A 16,095-nucleotide genomic window follows, 5' to 3' on the forward strand; every position below is an offset into this window, starting at 1 on the left:
TTACTAATTATTATACAGTATATTACACATAACATTATTATAGTTTTAAATATATTTGGTTGGCATAAATTTTTCATTTTATATTTTAATTTGTTGCCATGCTATAGGTCTACTTTTGTAAAGTAGATTAAAACTGCTATATTATTTAATTAATAAGTAGTTATAATATTTGGTGGCTGGAGCTACAACAATACAATTGTGTATAACACCCATTCAGCCTCTGTTTTTGACAATACATGCATGATATTTTGTGTCAGTCCACTTGAGTCTGTTCTGCTCTAACAAGGGATGCAAAATGTGAATGTACAACCCGAATTCCGGAAAAGTTGGGACGTTTTTTAAATTTTAATAAAATGAAAACTAAAAGACTTTCAAATCACATGAGCCAATATTTTATTCACAATAGAACATAGATAACATAGCAAATGTTTAAACTGAGAAAGTTTACAATTTTATGCACAAAATGAGCTCATTTCAATTTTGATTTCTGCTACAGGTCTCAAAATAGTTGGGACGGGGCATGTTTACCATGGTGTAGCATCTCCTTTTCTTTTCAAAACAGTTTGAAGACGTCTGGGCATTGAGGCTATGAGTTGCTGGAGTTTTGCTGTTGGAATTTGGTCCCATTCTTGCCTTATATAGATTTCCAGCTGCTGAAGAGTTCGTGGTCGTCTTTGACGTATTTTTCGTTTAATGATGCGCCAAATGTTCTCTATAGGTGAAAGATCTGGACTGCAGGCAGGCCAGGTTAGCACCCGGACTCTTCTACGACGAAGCCATGCTGTTGTTATAGCTGCAGTATGTGGTTTTGCATTGTCCTGCTGAAATAAACAAGGCCTTCCCTGAAATAGACGTTGTTTGGAGGGAAGCATATGTTGCTCTAAAACCTTTATATACCTTTCAGCATTCACAGAGCCTTCCAAAACATGCAAGCTGCCCATACCGTATGCACTTATGCACCCCCATACCATCAGAGATGCTGGCTTTTGAACTGAACGCTGATAACATGCTGGAAGGTCTCCCTCCTCTTTAGCCCGGAGGACACGGCGTCCGTGATTTCCAACAAGAATGTCAAATTTGGGCTCGTCTGACCATAAAACACTATTCCACTTTGAAATAGTCCATTTTAAATGAGCCTTGGCCCACAGGACACGACGGCGCTTCTGGACCATGTTCATATATGGCTTCCTTTTTGCATGATAGAGCTTTAGTTGGCATCTGCTGATGGCACGGCGGATTGTGTTTACCGACAGTGGTTTCTGAAAGTATTCCTGGGCCCATTTAGTAATGTCATTGACACAATCATGCCGATGAGTGATGCAGTGTCGTCTGAGAGCCCGAAGACCACGGGCATCCAATAAAGGTCTCCGGCCTTGTCCCTTACGCACAGAGATTTCTCCAGTTTCTCTGAATCTTTTGATGATGTTATGCACTGTAGATGATGAGATTTGCAAAGCCTTTGCAATTTGACGTTGAGGAACATTGTTTTTAAAGTTTTCCACAATTTTTTTACGCAGTCTTTCACAGATTGGAGAGCCTCTGCCCATCTTTACTTCTGAGAGACTCTGCTTCTCTAAGACAAAGCTTTTATAGCTAATCATGTTATAGACCTGATATCAATTAACTTAATTAATCACTAGATGTTCTCCCAGCTGAATCTTTTCAAAACTGCTTGCTTTTTTAGCCATTTGTTGCCCCCGTGCCAACTTTTTTGAGACCTGTAGCAGGCATTAAATTTTAAATGAGCTAATTAAGTGGATAAAAGTGTAAAATTTCTCAGTTTAAACATTTGCTACGTTATCTATGTTCTATTGTGAATAAAATATTGGCTCATGTGATTTTAAATTCCTTTAGTTTTCATTTTATTAAAATTTAAAAAACGTCCCAACTTTTCCGGAATTCGGTTGTAAAAACTATCAAACTTTGTCCTCCAGGGGGCTCGGCAAGCCTCATTTGGACACCATTCAAATCTCGAGACAAATTTGATCTTAAGGATGGTATTTGTGCGATGGAAATTATAGGCGTCTCTAGTTTGGCTTGAGGTACATGGAAATCCGCCCTGTCAATCTTTATGTAAATTATTACCGGTTGTGATTGGTCCATCCTGAGCAGCGCTGAGGAAAGTAACACGCACCACGTGACATCGAGCCCAGTTCTTCTTTAGCAGAGCAGATTACTTCTAATTAATTATGATTAATATCTTAATAAAAGCAGCCAGATGCCCGACGCGAGTGCATTTAGGTGTCAGCAGGCGGTGAAGAGTGAAGTCAGTGAAGGCTGCGAGCCCCAGGCCACGCCCACCCTCCCTCCCTCCGCATCCCTCATGACAACAGCCTCAGCCTCAGCATCCTCCTCCTCCTCCACGATCACACGAGCAGCTGCCTGAAACACCCCGCATCCCAGGACCTTCGAGGCTTAGACCACTGCGCCAACCGTACCGTCTCGTGCTTCGATATAAACATAGCATTCCGTTTTCATCTATTTGCCGTTATCGTCTAGCATCATGACGGACGCAGTAGCTGAGTGTAATATTAAAGTGCTGTGCCGCTTTAGGCCTCTCAATCAGGCCGAGACCCTGCGCGGAGACAAATTCCTGCCGACCTTTCAAGCGGACGACACCGTCATCATCGGGGTAACGATTCTGATTTGTGCTTATTAAACCGGATTCCGCAGTTAAACACGCAGCTCTTAATGACGGCAGTGATGCTCGAGGCTGTGTCAGTGTGACGTCAGCACATCTAGAGGCTGTAGGCCTCGTCATCATCTTCCTCTTGACTGATCTTCTTCATATTCCGATGCATATATTCTTCATATAGTGCATGGAGTGGCCGGTGATGGCTGGCTGGGTTTTGATTAAGCAAATGTATGGTTAAAGATGATGCAAGTATGTAGTACGTGAAACAGTCATAACGTTTTTTTTTTTTTAATAAATAAGCTTCCCATTGATGTATGATTAGTTAGGATAAGACAATATTTGTCTGAGATACAACTATTAGAAAATCTGGAATCTGAGGGTGCAAAAAAATCTAAATATTGAGAGATCATCTTTAAAGTTGTTCAAATGAAGTTCTTAGCAATGCAAATTACTAATAAAAAATGAAGATTTGATATATTTATGGTAAGAAATGTACAAATATTTTCATGGAACATGATCTTTACTTAATGTCCTAATGATTTTTGGCATAAAAGAAAAATGATAATTTTGACCCGTACAATGTATTGTTGTCTATTTCTTCAAATATACCCCAGAGACTCGAGACCGCTTCTGTGCCGCAGGGACTCATATTGGATAACGCTGAACTGAGACGGTTTATAGCCCGTCTGTATGTCTCTGTGACGTGATTAGTGGCCTGATCAATACCTGATGACACCAAACAATGACTTTTCTTTTTTCCTCCGTGTCTCTTCTCTTCCTCTGTGCCGGTTTTATGGGTGTGCAGGGAAAGCCGTATGTGTTCGACCGCGTGTTTCCCACCAACACCACCCAAGAGCAGGTGTACAACACCTGCGCCAAGCAGATCGTCAAAGGTCAGTGTGGGACGCCCTGCGCGCGCTCAGCATGTGATAATGTTTGGCAGATGCTCCTCACAGGAAAGCTGTGTGTTCAGCTGTGTTTGTCTGATGTGTAGATGTGCTGGGAGGTTACAACGGCACCATCTTCGCTTATGGACAAACCTCTTCTGGAAAGACCCACACCATGGAGGTACAGTCATGTTTTAGATGAGATAATGATTGTACTTTTAACACTTTTACATTATTTTGTACCTGTAAAAGACTCAGTCAGATGCACCAAATGACTAATATAATACAGACACAGTGTACCTGCATCAAAATGAACATCAAATATTATTGGCCAGTTTCCCTGTAAGTACTCACAAAGCCAATCACAAGATAATGCAAGCTTTATATTGAAATGTAAGAACGCTAGTCGATAAATTCACAGTAGATTTTTAAGTTAATTTTAGACTTTCACTGTACATTATTTTACCAGTGCAACCCTCCACTCTACCAAAGTCATCGACCTATAATAATAAAAAGACCTTACTGTCAGTGTTGCAGATATTTAGCGTAACACAAGTACAGTTTTGCTTTCTAAATACACATTATGGTCAGCACAAGCCATGTATACATTTATTGTCGTGTCAGAGTCAGCATCTTTGGATGGAAAATTAGGTTTAGTTTAGTTTGCTTTACCTTGTGCCTGTCTTTCTGTCTAATTTGACTTCGTTTTACCATGTGATGGATAAACTGGCAAAATGTAATTATTTTGCTTAATTCTGTTATGATTTGTTTAGTTAGAAGCACTGCTGCACTGGTCGATTAGACTAAGATGAAATTGAATAATTGAGGTGAGTTTGACTGTGATGGCACTTCCAGGGCAACCTCCACGACCCGCAGCAGATGGGCATCATTCCCCGCATCGCAGAGGACATCTTCAACCACATCTTCGCCATGGATGAGAACCTGGAGTTCCACATCAAGGTACAGAAAGGGCACAAAACAATGGCACATCCATCATCTAGTTATAAACCTGAGCGAACATCCTCCCAATCTACGGCGCTCTCAAAATAACCAGCGTTTGCTTTTCTCAGGTGTCCTACTTTGAGATCTATATGGAGAAAATCCGGGATCTTCTGGATGGTTTGTAGAAAACAGAGAAAGTGCAGTGTACCAAATTTACTACAATGGTTGTTATATTGTTCCTCATTGTGTTTCTTTCCTCTTCAGTCACGAAGACCAACCTGTCTGTGCACGAGGATAAGAACCGCGTCCCTTACGTGAAGGTGATTTTCCAGAGTGTTGTGTGAGGATGTGAGTTAATCAGAATGAACTGTAATGAAGCAGCTGTTTTGTGTTTGTGTGGCGTCAGGGCTGCACCGAGCGCTTCGTGTCCAGTCCTGAAGAGGTCATGGACGTCATCGACGAGGGAAAGTCCAACCGGCACGTCGCGGTCACCAGTGAGCGCTTTTATCATTGCTCTCAAATGCAGTTAAACTTCATTCACTCACAGCACTTCAGGTTACATTTTCCACACATTAAGGTGGGGGATTACTAGTATTTTATTATCACAATAATGACTCTTTTCCACTGCAAGGTATGACTCGGCACGGCTCGGTTTGCATTTCCACTGTAGTTTAGTACCGCTTTAGAGCTGGTGGGATTATTCACATGTCATTATAGATGCGCCGCCTCTACTGCCACAACTCCTGAAAAACAACTTCTTCATTCTGCATCACCCCATGAAGCTCTCACTGGATCCGCTCCTCTGCTTTCAGTGAGAGGAACGTCTGTACTTCCTCAACAAACAATGAAAAAAAGGAGCGCTCGTTCAAAACAGTGTTCGATCCTTCGCTGGCTGTGGCTTGTGAGACAAATAAGCAATCGCAGCCTCAAAACAAGCCCAAAACAGGACCAATATTTTCCCTCTCTAGCCAATCAGTGTCTCGTTTTGGTAAGGGTACGGCTCGCTTGGAACCTCAACCGAGGTGGTACTGAAAGAAGTACCGGGCACCAGATACTGTACCCACTGAAACCCCCCTAAAATGAACAGTACCACGCTGTACCATGCAGTGGAAAAGTGCCATTACAGTGTGTAAATTATGATACCTTCATCTCAGTCAGTGGAGTTCTTATGCTTGAAATGCACATTGTGTTTACATAAACTGTTCAAAGATTTGCTGTACATAAGTTCGTCTTTTTAGTTTTTTAGTGTTTATACTCATCAAGGCTGCAATTATACAGTATAAACTGTTTTTAATTTAAAATAACTGTTGCTGAGTTTGAGTGAATTCTAACTTTAGATTTGTATAATGCGTATTGGAGAATGATTGAGGGACTGTTCTGTTGTCAGATATGAATGAGCACAGCTCTCGCAGTCACAGCATCTTCCTGATCAACATCAAGCAGGAGCACGTGGAGACGGAGCAGAAACTCTGTGGGAAGCTCTACCTGGTGGATCTAGCCGGCAGCGAGAAGGTCTTCTGTCTTTTGTTGTATGAAGCATCTTGTTGTCATGTTTAAAGGCACAGTTCACCCATAATGAAATCACTGTCCTTCACTCCCTCTTATGTCGTAACAAAACTGTATGACTTTCTTCCTTCTAGGGAACACAAAATATATTTTAAGAACGTTTGGTTGCATATGACATTAGACTTTCATTTTATGAACAAAAACACACAAGACATTGAAATTATAAAGACTAAAGTCTCAAATCCAAATCCAAACTGGGAATTTAAGAAGAAATAAGTCTGACTATGCCACTTTGAGAATTTCACCCAAATATTTAGAATAAACCATCACCAATTAGAGAGTAACAATACAAAAATAAACTTTTTAGGGAATTAATGTTTTATCAAGAGCTTTTCGGCAAAGGCCAGTGCAGAAAAATAGGGATCCAGCAACTGCATAAAGTTCAGCTGAGAAAGGACACGAGTTAGCGATGTTCAACCAGCATTTCCAAGTCAAGTCACCTTTATTTATATAATACAGATTGTCTCAAAGCAACTGAACAACATTAAATAGGAAAACAGTGTGTCAATAATTTAAAAAGGCAGTTCATCATTGAATTCAGTGATGTCATCATCCAGCTCTGTTCAGTTTTAATAGAATTTGTGCAATCAAGTCAACGATATCGCTGTAGATGAAGTGACCCCAACTAAGCAAGCCAGAGGAACCGAAACTCCATCGGTGACAGAATGGAGAAAAAAACCTTGGGAGAAACCAGGCTTAGTTGGTTTTGAACATTAACAGATTTGGATAATAAAAGCATATTAGTATGTTATGTGTAAGCCAGGTTAAAGAGATGGGTCTTTAATCTAGATTTAAACTGCAAGAGTGTGTCTGCCTCCCGAACAATGTTAGGTAGGTTATTCCAGAGTTTAGGCGCCAAATAGGAAAAGGATCTGCCGCCTGCAGTTGATTTTGATATTCTAGCTATTATTTTAAAACAGTTCATGAGAAATTAACAAAGCATCCTCTCTTCCTTCTCCAGTGTTTGTACCCAGTTTGAATGAACAGTAATAAACGACACTGCAGTAGAACTCGAAGAGTCAAGACAGAAGCACTCTCCATACAAATCGGCATCTCTTTAAACACACATTAGACAAAGAGTGCACCCTTTAATAACCAAACACATGCCATTACCTACAAAACAACTAGCAGCACGTAACGCATATGTCCCTGTTTTTATAGCCCAGGGAAGCTGGGAATGGGTTAAAACAGCAGACAACAATGACGAAAGAAACATCACCCTCCTGCAACATGTTCTGTATATGTGTGCAAGTGATATCCATGCTAATTGGCTAATGATGAGAAGGGTTCTCTAATCTGAAGTGTATGTTCACACACAGGTCAGTAAGACCGGTGCGGCTGGAGCCGTCCTGGATGAAGCTAAAAACATCAATAAGTCTCTGTCTTCTCTCGGCAATGTCATCTCTGCTCTCGCTGAAGGAACTGTAAGTGTTCGCAAATGCCCACATGTATGAGTGACTCTGCATATTGGTGTTTGCTTATGCAATGTCCCTGATTTGTGTGAGCAGAAGACTCACGTGCCGTATCGCGACAGTAAGATGACCAGGATCCTGCAGGACTCTCTTGGAGGAAACTGCCGGACCACCATGTTCATCTGCTGCTCTCCCTCCAGCTACAACGACGCAGAGACCAAATCCACCCTCATGTTTGGACAGCGGTACCTCCAGCACATCACATGCATTCACATCTGCACAACAGTAGTGCAACAGTATCACAGCTAGATCGAAGAAAAACCTGCATTGTGTTCCTTCGTGAGTTCAGTTATCATCTCAATTATCATTGTCATGTTTTCACACAGCTTTACTACTAATATGAAACAGCGACATTCAAATACAATTATAAACCTCTATAAACTTCAGAACAATTTAAAGTCAGAGTGATATAAAAACATTTAAATTCTGGTCCTTGCCCATGTGGAAAAGAAGTACACTGTTAAAAGAATATTTACAACTTAAACAATGAAGTGCTAACTGAATGCAGCGTTGCATGTAAATTGCTATTAAATAAAAATGAATTATAGTTCAGGTGTATAATTAATGGATACATGTGTACATGTGCTTTAGTATGTGAGAAAGCACACCAAAATAAGTGTATTTCTTTAAAACACCACAAAAGATTTACAAAATTACATTTACTTTATTAAATTTACTGCAAAATTATTTACTTAAGATATTTAATTTGACATAATTTAAAAAGAAACTTCTTAAAACTGTGTTAAGATATGTAATCACTGTATGTTCACTTAAGTGGCCTCTTATTTCATTAGCTTTATATTACGTATATTACATTACATTTACACTAGTGGACATACAATAAATGCAGTAAAGCACTTTTTTGACAAGGTTGGAGGGCATACTGAACCACTTTTGAACAGAATCTCTGCTCTGCCTAGTGTTAAATAAAGAGCAGTTATAGAATATTAATCTGAATGCTTCTTGAAGGGATTGTTCACCTTTTTTTTTAAATCATGCCACTGTCAAAAAAAAAAAAAGATTTTCTTATTTAGTATTTTTTCTTGTTTTCTAGTATAAATATCTAGCCAACAACTTGTTTTCTAGTAAAAACACCAAAACGTCCTTGAATCATTTACTTGTGACAAAGTCATTTAACTTGTCAAGTATATGCAGCTTAATTAAACCTTTTGGTAATTTAACTAGAAAACAAGACAAAAACACTAACACTTTTTTCCTGTATGTACTCGCCTTTGTTCCAAAGCTGTATTCATTCCTTTCTTCTGTTGTACAAAAAAGATACAATTTTGAAGAATGTTGGTCACCAAATAGTTGACATAGTCATTGACTTCCATAATGTAGAAGAAAACACTGTTAGTCAATGACTGCTATCAACTGAACATTATCAAGATCACATGAGGGTGAGTTAACGATGACAACTTTTTCATTTTTGGGTGAACTATACCTTTAACAAGCTAATTTTCGTTGGTTAAATTTTGAGTGTTGAACGTTCTATCAGTGTGAACCAATGGCAGATTTAAAGCTTTATAATTAATTGCACTGCATTAATAGAATTAAAAGACTGAGAGCTGTGTGTGTGTTTGTGTTATAGTGCTAAGACCATCAAGAACACGGCCTCCATTAACCTGGAGCTGACAGCTGAGCAGTGGAAGAGGAAGTATGAGAAGGAGAAGGAGAAGAGCAAGAGCTTGAGGGACACCATCCAGAGGCTGGAGCTGGAGCTACTGCGCTGGCGCAGTGGTGAGCCTTTGCACTGCTCTGACGAGTCAAGTCAGTTTTATTTATATGGTGCTTTATACATTACACATTTTACAAGATGTGCACAATGTAATAAAATGTTATGTGCACAAAGTAATAGTGCACAAGCTACAGCAGAAGTAATTATATTGAAATGGATGATGTTCATTGTAGATTTAAACTGGCACAAAGTTTCTGATCTCTGAAAAACACTTTTATTATGTAGGATCTAAATGTCAAAAGGATCGACCACGATGACATATAAAGATGTTATTGGTATTTTCGGTATTAGAAGTTTGACAGAGTTGTCAAATCTCTAGCTGCTGCATTTTGTAACACCTGAGTTTATTTTATTTTTTTATATATATAAACCTGTTTTATTGAACCATTGCAATAATCTAGTCCTGAGGTCGTTAACATGTGAATTGGTTTTCCTGTTTGAAGGTTTTTGTTTCAATAATGAAGACCTTACTAGTTGTCCTATGCAGTCCATAAAGTTAGTAAATTGGTAGGTTTCATGGAGCCTTGAGAAAATATGAACATGAGTATCAGAATATAAATTGTTTATGAAAGACTGGTCCATGTTTCCTGTTCGTGTCTTCTAAGAAAAGCATTATGAAAGGTGAAAAGCAAAGGACCTAGTACTGAGTCTTGTGGCACTCCGTAACTAACTTTTATTTGATATAAATTTTCTTCATTCACCAAAATGAATAACAGTCAAGTTGCATAAGATTTAAACCACACTATCAGTCCAGATACCAATGTAATTTTCAAGCTCATGCAAGGGAATCATGGTCAATAGTGTCAAGCAGAACTAAGGTCCAGTATTTTGTGAGATGCAGCCATGATAGGATGATCTGCACAAAATAAGAGAGAATACAACTTTGTCTAGCATTTTTTAATATGAAAGTTAGAGATAGAGATTCTGCAGTTAAGGTCTATAATTGACTAATCCTTTTGGGTCAAGTTGTGTTTTTAATAACAGCTAACTTCAAAGATTTTGTAGAATATCCTACTGATACAAATAACAAATAACACCACACATTTTGTCCACAGCTGTGGACAGCTGTGTGCCGGCAGAACCACTTTTTTAGAGTTAAACTTTGCGCACGCCGAAGAGCTGCGGGTTCTCAGTCTGCTCCAGAGGCCTTCACCATCAGCGACCCCCACTGCACCGCTCGTTAAAGTGGCCAAACCAGTTCAAAAACAAATACAAGTGTGGCTGGAAGGGTCGTCAGAGGCTCTTCAAACAACCACTGTTTTGACACCACTGACTGGAATATGTTTAAGCAGGCTGCCGCATACAATAACACCACTGACCTCCAAGAGTACTCCAAGACTGTCACTGCCTACAACAACAAGTGTTTTGATGATGTAACCGTCACAAAGACCATCACAGTCTGGGCCAACCAGAAGCCGTGGATGACGGGGGAAGTCTACAGACTCCTGAAGACACGGAACGTTGCCCTCAGAGCTGGAGATGAGGTGGGCCCGAGAACAACTAGGGACAACCTCTCCCGTGGCATCAGAGAGGCTAAGAGACAGCACTCCAGGAGAATAGCCCATCAATTCAGCGACAGCAGAGACACTAGGAGCCTGTGGCAGGGGATACAGACCATCATGGACTACAAACCCTAAAGAAAGCGTGAGGAGATCCTTCAGCAGGATCAATGCATGCAAAGCTCCGGGTCCTGACAACATTCCTGGGCGTGTACTAAAAGACTGTGCAGCAGAACTCACTGATGTCTTCACAGATATTTTCAACATCTTGCTTAGTCAGGCTGTTGTTCCCACATGCTTCAAAGCTACCACCATCATTCCAGTTCTGAAGAAGTCATTTCCATCCTGCTTCAATGACTACCATCCAGTTGCACTTACCCCTTTTCTCATTAAGTGCTTTGAATGGCTAGTCACGAACCACATCAAGTCTGCCCCCCCCTCCCTGGACCACTTCCAGTTTGCATACCGGTCCAACCGGTCGACAGATCATCCCATCGCCATATTCTCCACTCAAGACTCATACGTCAAAATGCTGTTCATAGACTTCGGTTCAGTATTCCACAATCATCCATCAACAGCTCATTCACAAACTGGTCCAGCTAGGGCTCAACACTTCGCTGTGCAACTGGCTGTTGGACTTTCTGACTGGAAGACCTCAGGCAGTACATCCAGCACCATCACACCATACACTGGGTCCCCACAAAAATGTGTGCTGAGCCCCCTCCTCTTCACTCTGCTGACCCACGACTGTACACCGTCACACAATTCCAACCTCTTCATTAAGTTTGCAGATGACACTACTGTGGTGGGTCTCATTAGCAACAGAGATGAGACAAACTACAGGAGCAAGGTGAGCCGACTGGCCGGGTGGTGCAGTGACAACAATCTCTCTCTGAATGTGGAGAAGATGAAGGAGATTGTTGTTGACTTCAGGAGAGTGCAGACTAAGCATGCTCCTCTGACCATCAACGGTGTGACTGTGGAGAGGGTGAGCAGCACCAAGTTGCTGGGTGTGTATCTCTCCTGGTCCAACAACACCGCAGCCCTAATATAGAACAAATTAGGAAACTCCAAGGCACTCTCTTTAAGAAAGATTAAAAAGCCTTTATTTTATGGCTTGGTCATCATAAACCTTTAAAAACTCCGACGCGTTTCGGCATAGAAGCCTTCGTCAGGGAGTCAACACCGCAGCCCTGGCCAAGAAAGTATAGCAACATCTCTACTTCCTCCGTAAACTGAGAAGAGCCAGAGCCCCACCCCCTATCATGTGCACCTTCTACAGAGGCACCATCGAGAGCATTCTGACTAGCTGCATCACTGTGTGGTATGGCGCCTGCAACGCGTCCTGCCGAAAGACCCTTCAACACATGTGAGAGCAGCTGAGAAGATCGTTGTTGTCTTCCTCTCCTCCCTCCAGGACATTTACGGAACCTGTGTCAGCCCTCTCAATCGATCCCACCCAATCGTCACACATCTTCTTCAGCTGTCCTTCAATCTGCTAGTCCAGGCCAGGAGACTCCACAGTCTCCTCCCTGATGGCAGCAGACTGAAGGACAGCTTTATTCATCAGGCTGTCAGGAAGCTAAACTCCCTCCCGACCTTGCCACCCCCCCCCCCCATTTCCCACTACAAACTGGGACCTGCACCAGACACTTTGTACAGCATTGGTCTGCTCACTACCTCATTCATCATTCACAACTGCTCACTGAGATTTTTGGCACTTTAATCAGACTGAATCAGCTATTTGCACTACAACCATTATATCTGCAATGTTTGTTTACTTCACTGGTTTGAACTCTATCTCCAACATGCCATGTGCTGCTTTACTTATCGTTCTTTTTTATATGACCTATTTCTACATTTGTATAGTTGTACTTTATATTTTATCTGTATTTAATGTTCTACTGTTAGTGTTATCTGTATGCACCAAGGGTCTGAGAGTGACGCAATTTGTTTCTTCGTATGTATGTACTGTACATGTGGAAGAATTGACAATAAAGCAGACTAGACTTGACTGACTTTGATAGTGCTTGCATTATATTGTTAGTTTTTTACTGCATGTGCTGTTCGTTTGGGTTTCATTTGGTATTGCATAATTATGATGTGGTTTGTGTTGCACCGTGGAGCACGTCTGCATCTCAGTCGCACAGTCCACAAACACTTCCTCTGCTGTGAATTTGGGTTGCTTTGAACGTTCATCTGGGAAAACAGTGTCCGTTATCCCACTAGATTTATAATGTAAATAATTTATAAACATATGCCAACACAGGAGAATACATCAGTATTTTTAAATATGCGATTTGTTGTACATTGCGATTTCAAAATAAAAGTTCAAACCCCACGCTCAGAGTTTGCATGTGGCCAAATATTAAAATTACTGTTGGCGCCCTCTACAGGTATTTGTTATAATACATAATGTACTTAAAGGGTTAGTTTTCCCAAAAATGAAAATTAGGCTTGCGTTTTACTTACCCCGAGGCATCCTAGATGTATATGACTTTCTTCTTTCAGACGAATCTAGTCGGAGTTATATTAATAATTGTCTTTGATCTTTAAAGCTGTTTAGTAATTGCTGTGAGTAATTTATGGCCTAATTTTCATTTTTGGGTGAACTAACCCTTTAAGTTGGTTATGTTCATATTTTATGTAGGCTTACTACGTTATGTAGGCATATTTTATCAGTGTTGTTAAAACCATGTAATTATTTGGTTTTGATACTTTATTTAAACTAATTATTATTGCCTCATCATTAGTTTATATATAAATACGGTAGTCATACTAAAGCCTGTTTTTAACTTAGGTCTATTTGTAGTACTAAAAATACCAGATTACTCAATTGTCAAATTAATCAGTAGATCAGTAATTATTAGTTACAGCTCTAGATTAGGTAAAATATTTCTGTATTGCTTTGATTTGTGTGATTAAAAGACAAATATTTTGTCATTTTAAAAAAAAATCTTAAAAATAGTATTCAAATATTGTTTCATTCTAGTGAACCAACTATCTGTATATCTTGTGAGCTAAGTGTATTGTCACACATCCTAGTGTTGATAAGTGGTGACATACAGATGCATCTCATTAAATTAGAATGTCATGGAAAAGTTTATTTATTTCAGTAATTCAACTCAAATTGTGAAACTTGTGTATTAAATTCAGTGCACACAGACTGAAGTAGTCTAAGTCTTTGGTTCTTTTAATTGTGATGATTTTGGCTCACATTTAACAAAAACCTACCAAATCACTATCTCAACAAATTAGAATATTTCATAAGACCAATAAAAAAATAATTTTTAGTGAATTGTTGGCCTTCTGGAAAGTATGTTTATTTACTGTACATGTACTCAATACTTGGTAGGGGCTCCTTTTGCTTTAATTACTGCCTCAATTCTGCGTGACATGGAGGTGATCAGTTTGTGGCACTGCTGAGGTGGTCTGAAGCCCAGGTTTCTTTGACAGTGGCCTTCAGCTCATCTGCATTGTTTGGTCTCTTGTTTATAACTCTCTATGGGGTTCAGGTCTGGTGAGTTTGCTGGCCAGTCAGTCACACCAACACCATGGTTATTTAACCAACTTTTGGTGCTTTTGGCAGTGTGGGCAGGTGCCAAATCCTGCTGGAAAATGAAATCAGCATCTTCAAAAGCTGGTCAGCAGAAGGAAGCATGAAGTGCTCCAAAATTTCTTGGTAAACGGTTGCAGTGACTGTGTTTTTCAAAAAACACAATGGACCAACACCAGCAGATGACATTGCACCCCAAATCATCACAGACTGTGGAAACTTCACACTGGACTTTAAGCAACTTGGGCTATGAACATCTCCACCCTTTCTCCAGACTCTAGGACCTTGGTTTCCAAATGAAATACAAAACTTGCTCTCATCTGAAGAGAGGACTTTGGACCACTGAGCAACAGTCCAGTTCTTTTTCTCCATAGCCCAGGTAAGATGCCTTTAACATTGTCTGTGGATCAGCAAGTTCCTTGACACGTCTGTGTGTGGTGGCTCTTGATGCCTTGACCCCAGCCTCAGTCCATTTCTTGTGAATTTCACTCAAATTCTTGAATCAATTTTGCTTGAAAATCCTCAATCACTCGATTGGTTGTGCATCTTTTTCTTCCACACTTTTTTCACTAAACTTTCTGTTAACATGCTTGGATACAGCACTCTGTGAACAGCCAGCTTATTTGGCAATGAATGTTTGTGTCTTACCCTCCTTGTGAAGGGTGTCAATGATTGTCTTCTGGACAACTGTCAGATCAGCAGTCTTCCCCATGATTGTGTAGCCTAGTGAACCAAACTGAGGAGACCATTTTTAAGCCTCAGGAAACCTTTGCAGGTGTTTTGAGTTGATTAGCTGATTGGCATGTCACCATGTTCTAATTTGTTGAGAGTGAATTGGTGGGTTTTTGTTAAATGTGAGCCAAAATCATCACAATTAAAAGAGCCATCATCATCATCAAGGCCTTTTACAGCGCAAGCGCCGATCTGAACGGTGCCTAGCATGCTGTCTTTCTGTGCAGAAACTGGTGTAAGCGTGACGGGACAGAGTTGTGCCCTCTGTCAGCGCAGACCGCCTAGCTGCTCGGTCTTCCGCAAGGTGATGCCATCGGTCAGGGTTGATGTTAAAGACGTTCATGTCCCGCTTAATGACATCCTTAAAGCGGAGCTTTGGTCGGCCACGAGGGCGGTATCCCACAGCTAACTCCTCATGGAAGATGGACTTTGGGAGACGTTCATCTGGCATACGACGAACATGGCCGATCCATCTGAGATGCCTCTTACGTAATGCGGTATACATGTCACTGCTGTTAGTGAGCTTCAGCACGGTGGTGTTCGGAACCCGGTCCTGCCATAACAGGCCAAGGATCTGTCGTAGGCAGCGGAAGTGAAAAACATTTAGCTTGTGCTCCTGCCGCCGGTATGTTGGCCACGTTTCGCTACCATATAACAAAACGAATAGCACACAGGACTCGTATACGCGCACCTTTACTTTAAGAGAAAGGTGGCTGTTATTCCAGACGCGATGCTGGAGCCGCCCAAAGGTTGTTGAGGCACGACCGATCCTGGTATTCAGCTCAGCATCAAGGTTGTTGTTTGCTGTCAAGGTTGAGCCAAGATAGATGAATTTCTCAACAACCGACAGCACTGTGCCATTGATGGTGATGTGAGGGGGAGCAGGAACGTTCTGAGCCATCATTACTGTCTTCTGGAGGCTTATGGTTTGTCCGAACTCTGTGCAGGCAGCGGCAAAATAATTACACATCTCCTGAATTTCTTTTTCATTGTGAGCTACGAAGGCAGAGTCGTCTGCATAGAGCAGCTCACGCACAAGGACGCGCTTCACCCTGGTTCTGGCCCTCA

At 40.9% G+C, this 16,095-nt stretch overlaps 1 protein-coding gene across 3 annotated transcripts in view; it reads left to right on the plus strand.

Annotated features, from left to right (window-relative positions):
• Window positions 1–2,317: 2,317 nt before the first annotated feature.
• kif5aa (kinesin family member 5A, a) overlaps window positions 2,318–16,095 on the plus strand; it is a 35,837-nt gene continuing 22,059 nt past the window's right edge. For 2 of the 3 annotated variants that reach the window (XM_059547021.1, XM_059547022.1), the window contains exons 1-11: window positions 2,318–2,632; window positions 3,441–3,528; window positions 3,630–3,703; window positions 4,378–4,482; window positions 4,593–4,641; window positions 4,729–4,784; window positions 4,871–4,958; window positions 5,852–5,976; window positions 7,350–7,454; window positions 7,539–7,687; window positions 9,094–9,272. In XM_059547021.1, coding sequence (XP_059403004.1) covers window positions 2,504–2,632; window positions 3,441–3,528; window positions 3,630–3,703; window positions 4,378–4,482; window positions 4,593–4,641; window positions 4,729–4,784; window positions 4,871–4,958; window positions 5,852–5,976; window positions 7,350–7,454; window positions 7,539–7,687; window positions 9,094–9,272 — 1,147 coding nt within the window. In that variant the 5' untranslated portion in view covers window positions 2,318–2,503. The remainder of the gene's footprint in view (window positions 2,633–3,440; window positions 3,529–3,629; window positions 3,704–4,377; window positions 4,483–4,592; window positions 4,642–4,728; window positions 4,785–4,870; window positions 4,959–5,851; window positions 5,977–7,349; window positions 7,455–7,538; window positions 7,688–9,093; window positions 9,273–16,095) is intronic. The other variant, XM_059547023.1, reaches the window with a different exon arrangement.

Source organism: Carassius carassius, unplaced genomic scaffold (assembly GCF_963082965.1).
Source record: "Carassius carassius unplaced genomic scaffold, fCarCar2.1 SCAFFOLD_58, whole genome shotgun sequence".
NCBI classification, from domain to species: Eukaryota; Metazoa; Chordata; class Actinopteri; order Cypriniformes; family Cyprinidae; genus Carassius; species Carassius carassius.